Consider the following 14,753-nt stretch of genomic DNA (forward strand, 5'->3'; position numbering starts at 1 on the left):
GAGAAAAAAATAAAGTCAGATCAGAAACTGAAATGTAATGGTCAGCTGCATCTTTTAAATCAGAAGAATTTGAAGCGTCTTTCAGCCAGTTTTGGTTCGTCATACTGTTTCATGGTGAGTTTGGCAGATACTGGCTTTCACTGACACCAAGACCAAAAAAATAAAAAATAAAAAAAACACAGGCAGCTGCTCATCCTTTACAAGCTCACACATCCAGATTGTACACTACACAGCCACTGTTAAACTGTGAAGAGTGAAAGGAACAGGAACCAACATGAAGCTGGTGGAGAGAACTGTGTCGCAAGATATAGAGAGCGGAACATTTTCCTTAGCTGTGACGAGAAATGACAGCTCCAAAACAAGCAACACTGCACTGTAGTATTTGCTAATCTATCCAGCACTTTTTCAATCACAAAATCGTGTTATATAAGCTGCTTTACGTGAGTTTTTATGTTAATACTTGCATGCAAATGGTATAAATGGTGTCTGACAGAGTCCCTGTCAATCCAGGGTGATTGATAGGTGTGTCCGTAGAGAAATACGAGGCCCTTTTCCACTAAAACGGCACAAAAACGTTTTTTCAACTCGGCGCCTGAATGCCCTCCTTCATCTTGGATGATGGTGCTCTTTTGTTGGTTTTTCCAAATCACAAGTGTCTTTTGAAACCCTGCAGACCTCCCGATGTGATTTAAAACTCTGCACCAATGATGTTCCCCTTCATTTCCGTGCACTTAAATTTAGATCCCTGACACAGTCCAGCATCATAAAAACTTAAAGACTGCACTACATAACTCAAGAGAAAAAATAGGGGGGTTATTGACGCAGAATTACAGACCACTTTGCCTACATAGACATTTAGGGGCTAACAGTCTGACTTGTGACACATAACGTAGACAAACAAACTGCCAGAAGGTCAATAGAAAATAGATTAAATCCAGTGTTCTTACACTTAAATTTGAAGACAGTCGGTGTGCTCCCAAGAGAAGGCTTTAGTCCGGCAGGCGAGCAGGATTCAGCCATCTGTGAAGCTGAAAGGCAGTGACATTTGATTCACTCTGCCGTCATTTCAAAAGTCCTGAAATGTTTTAAGTCGATTCAAAAACCAGTCCAGCTGCAGCTTCTCATACCTGTAGGTGAAAGGTTTTCCCGTTTGTCTTTCATGTCTTTCAAACGCTGCGCCATGTAATCGGACCTTTTTAAAGCAGGGCTGTAGATTATTCCGTTCTCCTCGTCGATAATAATGGGCGACATATCAGTAACTGAGAATAAAAACAAGCATATGAGTCATTACATACCGTCGTTGTAAAGAAAACGCTCGGATGCTGTTAAAACTGCTTACCCAGGGGTTCTTTTGGAGTTAAATCTTTCATCATCTTGTCTAATTTTTTCCTCATGCGCCAGTCATTTTCAGTCGTCCTCTCCGGAGAATCTTTTGGCAACATGCAACGATGCTGCATGGATCGAAAAACAAAAAAACAATGTTTTGAATGGGAAGAAAGCAGAGCAGTGGACAGACTACTAGATATATTTTCAGACAAAACAAAGAACATTTCAATTATCCTATAAAAAACTGCTTCTCTTATATAACTTCAGAGGCTACAGAGACATTCAAAGTAGTCTGGAGGATAAATTCAATTCATTTGAGCAGAATTTAAAGAAAGAAGAGAGTAATAATGCTAAACATTACTCTCTGCAATTCTAAGATAACTTGCATTTTAAAGTCAAATGAGGAGAAAAAAAAAGAGCTAAACAATAGACCTTGCTGCAAAGCATTACGCCTCTCCATCCCAAAAATGCTAATACTGTATTGAACTCAAAAGCCCATAAATCCTAATTTCATCAAACTTAGAGACCTCCGGATCTTGTTTTTATGCATAATATGAGGGTGAAAAAAAAATAAAAAATCTGAAAAATGTTGGTGCTCTTTTGAGCTGAAGGATTCTCCCTTCGTATGCAGACATCAGCAATGTAATTGAGCTAGCAGAACATGGCGCTTCGGACTAAATTTGACAATCTGACAGTTTTGTGACAGATTGTGTAATGCCAAATAGCTTGGCTTGCGAAGTGAGAAGAGTAAAATTGCAAGAGAGGACATCAGAAGGGTTTAGAATGAAAATAAGCTAAGTTTACAGAATCCCACTAAAGACACTGTTTTTTTTCAATATTGTACATATAGAGGCATTTGTTTTAGGCTATGTGATTAAGAAACTATCAACCCATGAAATATAGATTTGCATACATTTCAACCCATTGAGACCTGATGTGATGTGTGAATGTACCTGTGTCTACGTGCAGATTACACCTAAGGACCTAATTTGTTAAAAACAGCACTATATGAGATGGTACCAGCATACAGGTGTCACACTTCACACTGGACAATAAACTGGACTGGTCCACTAACACGGAGGACATCTACAAGAAGGGCCTGAGCCGGCTTTACTGCCCGAGGAGGCTCAGGTCCTTTAACGTCTGCAACAAGATGCTGCAGTCTGTTGTATCATGCTGCGTGTACACCAAGAGCGACCTAATCTACCTGGTAGCGGAGGTAGCTGGAGAAGCTTCGCTTGAGAATTTGCTTTGGTAGCTTTGGTAGCTCGTGACGTCACATTTAGAATGTTCAATTCTTAAAGAACCCGCGGCTGTGCAGCACCCCCGCGGAAAAAAACATGAGGAAAGAGAGGGCAGGGACACGAATAAACGTGTTGTTATTTACAATTTGTTATACAAGATATACATCACGTTACAAATTATGTAAAACTACATTAGGTACACTTGAGAAGAGCAGGAATAGCAGAGGCAGCTGTGAAAATAAACTAAATTTGAAATAAAATCCGAAATAAATCCGAAATAAAACTTAATTGCAGTGAGAAAGGTATGCGTGGGGTTACTACACTATTGTATTGAAGCACTCGACACGGCAATTGCAACAGTCTCAGGATTAAACGACTATTGTTTGGATAGGAACCAAAGTTTACACGTCTGTTTCCGCGAACCCCGCGGATTGTCGGACCCCTACAATCTGTGGATTGTCATTGGTTTTCACCGAACCGCGTCATAGCTCATTACCATAATGTTAGCTTGAGTTTAATCGCTGGAATCCGCTCTGGTAGCTCAGTTAGCTCACCCTCCATAGAGAAATAATGATTTCCGGCGCTCAGGTAGCGTAGGTCGCTCTTGGTGTACACGCAGCATCAGTCTGTTGTGGCAAGCACCATCTTCTTTGCTGCTGTCCTGGGGTACGGGCATCACAGCAAAGGATGCCAACAGACTGAACGAACTGATCAGGAACGCAGAGTCTGTTGTTGGCTCCAAGCTTGTCACCCTGGAGGAGGTGGTTGAGGACAGGGTGCTGGAAAAACTGCTGGCAATCATGGACAATCCCTCTCACCCCCTCCACAAAACACTGGACAAACTAAAGAGCAGCTTCAGCAACAGACTCATTCAACCCCGCTGCTCTAAGGAACGATACAGGAAATCGTTCCTCCCAACCGCAATCAGACTTTACAACTTATCTACCTCTGTCAGAGCCACTATTACAGAACTGGACTAAATCTACCCGTCACATTTTGCACTCTGTACCTCAACACTCCACTCTTATTTATTGTATTTTTGTACATATTGATATTCTTATTTTTTTTTTTTTCCCTATCTTATTCTTATTAATCTTTCTTTTCCTGTAATGAGAGCACTGCAACATAAGAATTTCCCGCAAGGGATTAATAAAGTTATTCTGATTCTGATTCTGATTCTGATTAATACTGGAACATTTACTTCATATCATATGTGATATGTGGTTATATAAACCATATTGATATTATACATATATCATATTCATAGTATATTATTTGTCCCATTCTGTGTTTTTATTCTATTGTGTTCAAATATACTGTTATGACGACCTAATTTCCCTTCGGGGATGAATAAAGTAATCTATCTATTTTGTTTTATTACAAGACAGCCTTCTATTTCAAGCCTCTTTCAAACTTTGGTTGCACCATGCACCGTTCCTTCTTGTAATTCCCACAAGTCAAACAGTAACATTAGATGTGTAAGCACACACAAGATGAGTCCGTTTTGCATTGGTTACTACCACTCTTGCCAGCTAAGTGATGGCTCAACTTTGATAGCCCGTTCCACCACTGTACTTTCACACATGAGTCATGACACAATCTATATCACAATAAGGCATATACGAAAGAAGCTTCAGATCACAGCCTAAATATTAACTCTTAAAATTACGATACAAGCTTAAAAATAATGTGTGAATATAAATCCACTCACTTTTCTGTTCTTCATCACAGGATTGCTTTCGTCATTTAAGGCTGGGAACAAGTCCTCATCCACACGTACGCCATCATCATAACATCTGGACGCATTTCAACAGAGACAGTTGACGGCAGAACTTGAGAGGCTTCTTCACAATCCATTGAAAATATAATTGTTTGAGATGAAAAAAAGGAAAAACAAAACCTCTGGCCCTATTCTTACCTTCCCACCCACAGAACGGAGACAAGCCGCACGTCACTTTTCTTAGCTTTCCTCCATGTTGCCGGATGGCCGTTGTTGAACACGACATGTGTAACTTGTTTATTGAATCTCTTTGATACCTTTAAAAGAGGAGTCATTTGAGTTATGGAAAGAAAACACAACCACAGTGTGTAATCACAGAAAAGACGATCATCCGAAAACGCAGTCTGACCTCAGCGCCCATTTCCTGAAGCTGCTGAATGAAGGGTTTTGAATAGTTTGCTCTCTTGTCCGACGACCACACGTCAACATAGGCGACAACATCTGTGGACACATTGAGCGAAGTCATAGGATGAAACCACAAGCTGGAAGATTCATTTTGGAATTCATGGCAAAGCGGACGTCCAATATACCTTTAAGAACTGAAGAGTTGTTGCTTGTGGTCATCACTAGCTTCTTTAGCTTCAAGTTACGGTAGCTAAAAAAATTGAAAATAAAAATAAATCGAAAGACATTTTATCAAAATGGAAGGCAAGGCAGCGAGGCCAGATCAAAGCTGTGAATATTTTTATTTCAGCCAGGCGGGAATAATTCTGTTTACAGGTTATCAGATAGCAGTTTTGCAATAACAATAACATGTAGGCTAAGTCATTTGGCCATATGTGTTGCGGCATGTGTTGCTCATTTACAGTCCCAGGGTTTGTGGTTTTCATGGACAGGACCTCGAGACGTAACATTGGAGAGGAGTGTGTCTGATTTGAAATATTCTATGTCCCATCTGGCTTGGAAATGCTTCTGGGTCCCACAGGACGTGTTGGAGAAAGGCCTGGACTGCCTGGGAAGTGTCTTACAAATTTTAGCAAGATAATGCCAAACCATATTCTCCACATATTACAACAATATAGGAATACTAGTCATTGTACTATACTGGATTGCCTGGAGTCCAGACTTGTCATACAGAGAAAGTGAGTGAAGCATTATATCACTAATATATATTATATATATACTAATATATATTTTCCAAAAAACAGTTCAATTTCTTAACTCAATCGTCTGATATATTGTCTTTGTGCTATTTCAATTTCAATATAAGAAACCAGTGACTAGAAAATCACTGCTTTTAAGACACTTCTTACCAGTATTTGTTTTTGTTGTGTTTTCGATTATAAATCAAATGAAATGAAAACCATCATGAATGCAAAGAGCAGAGTCGATATTTGCTCAAATAAACCGATATCTCCGAGAGCTATGAACCAAGAAAGGTTGTTAAGCATTTCACTTAGTTTTATACGTAACACAGTAAATACAGTTGGCACTCTCTTCAAATGACTTTCTAACTGACTTGTTAAATAATTCTCAAGCTAATAACACCTGTATTGATGCTACTTTGCTGTAATCGCCAGACATGTCGCTGCTAATATATAAAGCTAGCAACTTAGTGACTGTTTAAGTTAGCATTGCGCTGAGATGAGCAGCACTGGTTTATACTTCCGTAATATGCTGACATACGAGTCTTCGCCTTTTTTTTTTTTTTTTGCTGTTAGTCGAACAAAGAAATGGAGGGACGTATCAGCCGGTACTTTTAGTTAGTAATTCTCGTGTACTTACTTTATGTGGCAGCGGGTTTTAAATTGCGCGTTACAAATAACTAACTGACTACTATGTACATTGTTGGCGCGTGCGGTTTGTATTACACGGAATTCTGGGAAATGGCGAGGACTATTGGGTAACAGATAAAAACGTCACTTCCGTTAAATAGCGAAGGGTCAGAGGTGGAACCATAGTATGGTATCCGTTGTTTATCCTTTTCAGATTGTGCTGACACAGTTATTTGTTTCCTGCCACTCGAGTGTGAGGAAACATTATTTTGGACAGGTTTTGATCTAAGTTTGTGGCTGTTTTTTCTCTTTTTTTGCCATTATATAGTCACATTAACAAGAAGAAATGAATGAGGGAAGGCATTAGAGGTAGTAGCAGTTTACTTTTAAGTGACAGCCTGCAGCAGGATAATTAAACCAGTCACATATGCATGACTACAGTTCCACACTATCAAAAGCAACATCTGGAATAGATAGAAATGCAGTTTAAACAAGTAAACAAATCTACATGCTATCATGGAAATAACTTGAGAATGTACACATGGTTTTGATATTCTTTTAAAAGCTGCATCTATACAATGAATGTCTGAGCTCATTCAAAGCTAAATTAACCATGTGAAATAATGATAATAATAATCACAATAAATAATAATCACAAACTATACCTGTGTTTACTTTTCTGCAAGAGTTGTCACACAGATTTCACTGCACAAATGCCAAAAACACAAAATAAATAATGGGACATATGAATTTTACAGCAGTAGTCTACTTTAAAAGAACTCTGTTTTTTAACATGTTTAAGTCAAACATGCTGTAGTCTACATTTTCAGTACAAATTAAAAACAACAACAACAACTAAGTGCTAAGTCCTTCAGTATGAAATTTAGATACAGCAACAGATTAATTTAAACAAGCCCACTGTTGAAATAAATACTTTTTTCTATTAATGCCTTGTATAATTATGAGACACTTTAGAACAAGAAAAAGCGACACTTCAATGCACTTGTCACTTTAAACCACTGACAAAATTGCTGCACTGTTATTTGTTCAAACAGCCATAGTTACTCCTACAATTGTAGTTTATTTTACTACATTCTATATAGCGGCATGCTTTACGTTGTATCATCAAAATCAGACAGAATTACTCCTGCAGTGGAGAGGCACAGAGGTGTGAGACACTTCCATGTGCACTGTGGACATAGGGAAATGCTCACACTCTTCTCCTAGTGGGAAACAACGGCAGTGCAGGAGCACCTCTCGCACCTCTTGCCGAAAGTTGGAGTTGAGGAAACCATAGATGATGGGGTTGATGCAGGTGGAGGACATGGCCAGCAGGTGGCAGAGGGAGAAAAGAAGGTTGTGATGGCAGACAGGCAGAGCCTCCTGGTTCCAGTCTGCCACCACATTGAAGATGGTGAGTGGAAGCCAACAAAGCGCAAAGGCAGTTATGAGCGCGACCAGCATAATGTTGATTCGTCGACTGTGGGTCATCCGCTGGCTCTCTGGGATCCTGGCACGGTCCAGCATGTCTTTGCGGTGGCGAAGGCGCACAAAAACTCTTACATAACAGAGAAGGACCAATAAAAGTGGACCACAGTACTGAGACAGCAGGAGCCATGTGGTGTAAGCAACTCTTTGTTCCTGGGATGGCCAGTGCTCCACACAGGCTTCCATGTGTGGAGTGGTGGGGACATAAGAAAAGAGGGAGCGGTACAAAGTGAGAGGCACAGATGAGTTTTTAAATGTATATGAGACAGGTCGAGGCAAAGAAGCATTGAGATAAGCACGAGGAGAAGGCTGGTGATGGAGTGGTAGGGCTACATTGGCATAGGGTTCATTTGTGAGCAGTTGAAAAGCTAGGAAAGGTGTGGAGGTGAAGCCAGCTAGTATCCAAATAAGAATAACTGCCATGTAGGCCTGAGGAATGCTTGGTTTCCATCCAGAGGGGTTAATGATGAGCTGATGCCTTTCTAAAGCAATGAATACAAGAGACAGCACTGATACAGTCACAGACACACACTGGATGAACGGCACTAGCCGACATAAAAGCGACCCAAACACCCAATGGTCCATGAGCGTGTATATGACAGTGAAGGGAAGGCAGAAAATGCACACCAGAATGTCAGAGAATGACAGGTTGCAGATGAAAATGCTGGTGACATTGACTTTCTCTCTGCGATGGGCGATGATGCAGATGAGGCCAATGTTCCCCACCAACCCCAGCACCATTGTGAGGCTGTACCACACTACTAGACATGCTGTGAGGATAGGAGACATATGGCAATGCTCATCATGCCCCAAAACCGAGAAATCTGAGATGAGCTGGGTCTTGTTCTCAGGCCATTCCTGCACAGACTCATCACCGGCAATTTCCTTTTCCCATAGTAGGAAATATGGAGGGGTGGAGGCGTTGAAGAGCTGAGGCGATGTTGACAAAGAGGACCGGCTTGTGTTGCCGCTGAAAGACATCTCACCAGGACCTGGGTGCCACTAACTCCCTGGATCTAACCATCCATCTAAGTTCTCTGACAACGTGCATCTGAGACAAAGAGAAAGCACAGAGGGAGACATGAAAAATCTTTCTTTACTTTAAGCAATGTCTTTTTTAGGTCAATGGATCTGTTCTCGTAGAAGTGATACTCTTGTGAGAGAAGCAATGAGTGGAGCAAGTCCAGCGAGCTAATCCTGTTTCTGAGGAGGAAAAAAAAAACAGACAAGATGCCACAAATTTGAACTTTTTAACCAGACATCACTTAGGTGCAACAAAGCAGAGTCATGAAAGTACTTGAAACATTAAATGACTGATTGATTAATATCAAATGTTGCACGGGCATTCATTGTCCTCAAAAGGTGCTTCCTAAAGACTAGAGTGAATGCCATATTCATAGTACCATCAGGGAATTAATTTTTTTAGTGAGCTGTCCACTGATATTTCAGACATTTATGTTCAACTCAGATCTATATAGAGGGTGTTGCAGAGCTTTAGCAGTGCAGCAGCACAGATTAATTCAGATCCAGAATTGAGTGCTACATCAGCTTAGCAAATGCTCAGAGACTAACACACTCATTATGCCTTTAGAATACTAAATGGATTCGATAGCTCAACTGTCATACCTGTGATGATAAGTGGGTTTAATGAGAAAGTATCTGATGCAAGATAACTGAAACCACATAAGTTATGTCAATCTTTAAAGAGGTTTTTCACAAGTTCTCCTTGACCCAAAACATAATGATAATAACTCAGAACATTAACTAAAGTATTGCTGCAGAATTTCTGAAAATGAACATTTTTACTTAATTTATTTGATAGATCTAGTTACTGTCTTTGACATGAAGTATTACAAAGAACTTGAGAGTTACATGTAATTAAGTATAACATAATCTCCAAGACCTATGAAAGATCCTTTAAAAAATATTGATAAAAATTAGGTTAGAATAACTCATTTTCAATAAGAGCTGAAGGTTTTACCTCTCAAGGGGTTTCTGTTTCATGTTTCGAGTTTCTTCAAGCTGACAAGTAAAATGTATAAGTGGACAGTTTTCCACAAAAACGTTTAAAACAAGGGCTTATGTCTGAATGGCTTAAAATGCAACACAGTTTTGAGGAGTAAATCAGTGGTTTCCATTCTTGTAAGCCTACAGCATCTTTAAGAAAAGAAAAAACGGTGGTTTTGTGATATGGTTAGGGTCACATTTCAGACTCCAACAATTAGTGATTCCCCTCCATCATCAGTCCATTTCAACAAATGAGCCAGCACTTTAAATCTAAGATCAAAAGTCTAAAAACTACTAAAAGATTTGTGCACAATCGTTGTTTTTATTAATTTCTTTCCTATTAATCACCTGATGACACCTGAGATTCATACTTCTGATTCACACTTAAAGCTGCAGCAGCTCAAACGGTAACATGCCTCTGACACATTCCTTATGTCAATGATCTAATTATCACATTGATCATAGTAAATCAGTCAGTGACAGACCACTACTTTCATACCTTAACCACAAGGTGCTTTTAATACTCAGAACATAGGATTTATTTCATGCTGGACTTCACCTTTTGGTAAAACATGCTTTGCTGTTGCTTTACCAATACTCAAATGAAATATCTGAATACTTCCTCCATCAGTCATTGTATATGATTAGATGTTCATATACTAAATGAGACTTCAATCTGAGATCAGCAACATTTTTGAACAGCCCATTAGCATAATCACTGTGAACATGTCTGCATCTTTGAAAATGCAGTCATCACGTTAGAATTACACACAATGAAAGGGAAGAAGATGAGACACTCTTTCATGTTTAAAATGATAGAGATACTGCATATTGTCTTAGAGTGACAATTGTGCTTCCCTCCCAAATCTCAAGATGCAAGACTTGTCAGTTCTCTCCCGACAATTCCTGCCCACGTTTCACAATGAAGATAATAGCTTTGTGACAATAAAATCTCTATGCATTTACTGAAGGACAGGCTCTAACTTCTCTTCTCTTCTTGTGCACAGCAAATAAATGTCAAAGGGCATGACATTGTCAGAGTCCTAGATATGGATCGTTGAATCGTGCTGTGGCAGCCACTATCGTAAACAAAATGAGACTGTCACTTTCCATTAATGGCACAAGAACTTCGCTATCAGTCACTTCACACTGCATCATTACTAACCAATTCTGTCAGTGTGTTGAGTGAGCTGCAGGCAGTGATGGCACAGCATTGATAATCCTTTGTTCAGGGTAAGAGAAGCTAGTGTAATGTCACCCCAAACCAGATGTAATGGCCCATTGAAAGAAAATAGCTGCAAGAAACACTGGCAAAAAAGAAAGAAAGAAAGAAAAAAAAAAAGCCAATAACATGGACACATTCGAGTACTGTCGTATAACAGAGATGTGACACTGTAGGATTCACATCCAGCCAGCAGTTGTGTCATTGTGATGGCACCACACTTGAGCTGTTTCTCTGCAGAGTAAGGAACACCATGACCCGGCTCCATTTAGTCCATTGTATCCCTCTTTTCTCTTTCAGCAAAGAGTCCTCCATCTCGAAAAGATAGATGTTGTAGTGAAGCAATGGCTGAGAGTAATTTTCCTTGGACCACATTCAGCTTAATTTTTTGTCTCTTGAGATCTTTTTTTTTTCGCTTTTAATAAAAGCTGTACTCTGCAGTGAACAGTGGGTTTGCCTTTTTTTTCTTAGTTTCTCGCGAGACCAAATTTTTTCTTATTGCAAGACAATTTCTCATCATATCATGCCAACACAATATAATTTATTCCTTGCAAAACAATTTTTTTTCCATTTGTAAAATCTTTCTTAGTTTGAGTAAAAAATGTAAACGTACAGATACTCCCGATGTATCTAACTAATGAATTAGACTGCAAATGAATGCGTCTGAAAATGAAAATACAAAGACTAGGCTTTCTTATAGATATGTTTCATTGAGGGTCTTATCTACTCTTATAAGATGTGTTGCTTCTATTATCTTTTTCTAGATTTTGACATCTGTTTTACCACTTACTAGAATCCGTCGTGCACATATCCAGAAAAACAGTTTCCTGACACATGATATTCAGAAACAATCTTCTCTCCTTCTCTCCCGCCTGTGGAGGATCAGAGTAATGGCAGCTGGCACTGTTACGTGTGCTCAACCTGAGATAATGACCCAAGCCTCATTGTTCTCTGCTGGGGGTGTCAGGGATTGTGGGTGATTTCCTCTGAAGATATTTCCATCGGGAATATTGTTATGAAATTTTGTTATCGTCGCATTGCCACACAGTTTATAAAACAGAAATGCAAATTAGACAGATATTTTCCCCTGGTTTGCTGTTTATTTCAGTTTTGCTGCTGAAATTGAACACGCATCCTCAGAAATGCCCACTATTGGGGGCTTTTGTTTGAATGCATGATCTCAACAACACTGGTAAATGAAGACACACAACGCAGCCAATAAGAAGCTTCAAGATGACAGTAGAAACACAGTACAGCATGCGTTTCTTAAATGATTCAATTTTAGAAGACGCTGACTTTCCTTCATAAAGATCATGAGCGTAATCAATAGAACATCATTGTGAGTAAAGAAATTAAAAGACTCACGTGTGTGTGGGCTGGCAGAATAAAGAGTTTCTGTGATGCCAGAATGTCTGGAGACGATTCTTTGAACAGGTGTGAATCCTCAGGGATGAGAGTTGAAAAAGGAGCTGAACATCATAATAACCAGAGCGTTACTGTCAGAGACAGCAGCGACTGGAGCACAGCTATAATTGGGTTGTTTGAGCCCTTTGGGTACCTGAGACCCTCTGAGTGCCGAGCTCTACTGTCACATAGTGGCAGAATCATTTTATTACATCTTGAGAATAACACCTGCTGAAAGTACCGTTAGAAGAAGCATTGAGCAAACAAAGACAAATCAGAGATGATGCAGGTTTCAACTTTATTGCCACAAAAGTTTCAAAAATGACAACGCAGAAGAAGAGTATGGTTGGTAAGGTGGTGGGTTTTGTTAAATGGTAATTGAATTCATGTGCACCCGTTAAAATAGAAGGTTACACTCTTTTGTTTTGTCTGTCTTCAGCACCATCTTGGAAGAACAGGAGACTTTGTCAACAACCAGCTCACATTCTTCAGGGATGTCTACAGTGCCCGCATCAGGGAGCCTGAGGGACACAGGGAAAAGAAAAGCATTCTTAAAATGGTTTTCTACAATTACAAAGTGTAAAAAAACACATTTCAGGGACAGGCTGGTGGAGATCAGAAAAGATGACTGTATGTTCTTTTGAAAGAGGGGCAAATCTAACTTTTGTGTGTAAGCGAGGTGACAAATATTTTTTCTCACTTCACATTTGTATTTTACTTCAGATTTTTGCTAAAAGACAGTGATCACAAAGACCATATTTATTCATATTCAGGCAATGTATGTCTTTTCTCTGTATCAAAGCTCTTTTTCCCTATTAAAGAAAAAAAAAATCAATGCAGAGCTAGTATGAGGTATGAGGATGATCCCACTTAGCTGCCTTCTTCCTTTATCCATGAACATTTAACCATGTGATTACTTTTGACTGCACGATATACTGTACATTTGACTTGTCCATCTGGGGGATGCATCCCCTTTGATTCTTATCCTGCTTCACAACAAATATTGTCATATTTATTAGGTGCTTGAATAACTATTATAGTCAGGCATCCCCAAAGGGAGAAAAATATAATAGAAAAATAAATAAATTGATAAGAGATATAGAACCTTTTTTAGATAAAAAACATCAAGTAAAACATCAAAATCTTACTTGCTGCAGCAGCTCAAACCCTCCTTTGTGCAAGAGCACTCCATGCAGTTCCTCTCCCATTCAGAGCCAAAATCATGCTGCTTTCCATCTTCATCAACACACCCTGTTTGTAAAAAAAAAAAAAAAATCAGACTATTGTTCAGAGGAGCTGCTTCCTCACTTATCACGCTGGTAAATTCATAGCAGCAAGTGTGTGTCTATTGATTGCTGAGGTGTGCCAGTTATTCTTTGTGTAGATTCTTAGTCATCAAGGTCATGGTAATCCGATGTGCTCAGAGGCAACTGGACAGCTTTTTGGTCTTTGAGACCAAAAAAATAAATAAAATAGCCCAGTTGCCTTATTTTTAAGGGACACAGATGCAAATTTTAATATTTGCAAAATATAACAGAAAAAAAAATGTACACCTAAAAAAAACCTCCTGCAGGCACTTTATTATATGACCCGTTGTGTCTCTGCAAGTATTAGTCACCTTTTGGGTTTTTTTTCAAATCTTTGCTCTCCAGCTCGTGGAAGAAGCAGTCAGAGTGACACAGGACGAACAGACCCAGCAGACAAATGAGAACGTGAAGAGAGATCTGAAAGAAAAGACATCTGTGAATACTGTATTTTTTTTTTAAGTCTCTGTGGTGTATCAGCTACTGTCTCCTGAATTCATTTCTCCCATTACAACCTTTTAAGTTCTCATTAACGTTGATAAGAAATTATCTTTTTTATATCATTATGGTCTCACAAGCAACAGCAAATTTGCATGAAATTTTTAAAGTCGTGTGACATCAATCCAAATCCTCCTGTATAACAGTACAGAAAAGGATTATATATATAATTTTGGTCTTGATGGTAACAAGATCAATAAATTCGTAACATTTGTAAGGATTGCCAGATACAATCAAGTAATGATGGTTGATATTAAGTCAGTTAACCGTATAATGTCTGTACTATGTTATAGTATGAACTTTGCAAGCCAATTCATCTTTTTATAATTCTTTTTATTTTTAAGGCCGTAAGTTTAGAACTAATACTAACAAAATAAAGTGGACATAAAACAAACGGAGTCTGTGAGGATCTGCAAGATGTAACGCATATACGCTGACAGCAAGAAGTCTTTGAAAATATATCTATGCACATTTACATTTATATTAGGATAAAAAATAAGTTCACCTGGACCAGAATCTACAAAAAGGACAATTTCTTTATTCCAAAAATTACACTTTAACTACAATTACAGCAGGTTCCCATAAAGTTTGAGTCAAATACATACCATCTTCAGATGAAATGTGACAAAGTCAACGGGAGACTATGGTGTGTGTGAGAAGTCCACAGTAGTGGCTGATATAAAGGCGTGCAGACCTGCAAACCTTTATAGGCGATATTTGTTTTAAGGTGGGGAACAGCCGCAGTGTTGATATTGCAAATTAAAG

The 14,753-nt window shown here is 39.0% G+C and overlaps 3 protein-coding genes across 3 annotated transcripts in view; all 3 read right to left on the bottom strand.

Annotated features, from left to right (window-relative positions):
- Positions 1-6,166, bottom strand: part of mcph1 (microcephalin 1) — a 31,518-nt gene extending 25,352 nt beyond the window's left edge. Inside the window, exons 1-8 of the mRNA XM_075478166.1 lie at positions 6,076-6,166; positions 4,881-4,945; positions 4,700-4,791; positions 4,489-4,607; positions 4,282-4,366; positions 1,340-1,451; positions 1,128-1,259; positions 948-1,028 (exon numbers count right to left, since the gene is read on the bottom strand). Coding sequence (XP_075334281.1) covers positions 948-1,028; positions 1,128-1,259; positions 1,340-1,451; positions 4,282-4,366; positions 4,489-4,607; positions 4,700-4,791; positions 4,881-4,914 — 655 coding nt within the window. The 5' untranslated portion in view covers positions 4,915-4,945; positions 6,076-6,166. The remainder of the gene's footprint in view (positions 1-947; positions 1,029-1,127; positions 1,260-1,339; positions 1,452-4,281; positions 4,367-4,488; positions 4,608-4,699; positions 4,792-4,880; positions 4,946-6,075) is intronic.
- Positions 6,167-6,476: 310 nt separating this feature from the next.
- On the bottom strand, positions 6,477-12,338 carry npy4r (neuropeptide Y receptor Y4). Its single transcript, XM_075478173.1, has 2 exons — positions 12,148-12,338; positions 6,477-8,604 (listed from the first exon to the last, which is right to left on the bottom strand). The coding sequence occupies exon 2, from the start codon at positions 8,532-8,534 to the stop codon at positions 7,197-7,199; it is 1,338 nt and encodes a 445-aa protein (XP_075334288.1). The 5' UTR covers positions 8,535-8,604; positions 12,148-12,338; the 3' UTR covers positions 6,477-7,196.
- A 127-nt stretch (positions 12,339-12,465) lies between these two features.
- Positions 12,466-14,695, bottom strand: LOC142392125 (beta-microseminoprotein-like). Its single transcript, XM_075478176.1, has 4 exons — positions 14,594-14,695; positions 13,805-13,910; positions 13,335-13,437; positions 12,466-12,707 (listed from the first exon to the last, which is right to left on the bottom strand). The coding sequence occupies exons 1-4, from the start codon at positions 14,594-14,596 to the stop codon at positions 12,584-12,586; spliced, it is 336 nt and encodes a 111-aa protein (XP_075334291.1). The 5' UTR covers positions 14,597-14,695; the 3' UTR covers positions 12,466-12,583.
- Positions 14,696-14,753: the final 58 nt, after the last annotated feature.

The sequence above is a fragment of the Odontesthes bonariensis genome, chromosome 2 (genome assembly GCF_027942865.1).
Source record: "Odontesthes bonariensis isolate fOdoBon6 chromosome 2, fOdoBon6.hap1, whole genome shotgun sequence".
In the NCBI taxonomy this organism is placed as follows: Eukaryota; Metazoa; Chordata; class Actinopteri; order Atheriniformes; family Atherinopsidae; genus Odontesthes; species Odontesthes bonariensis.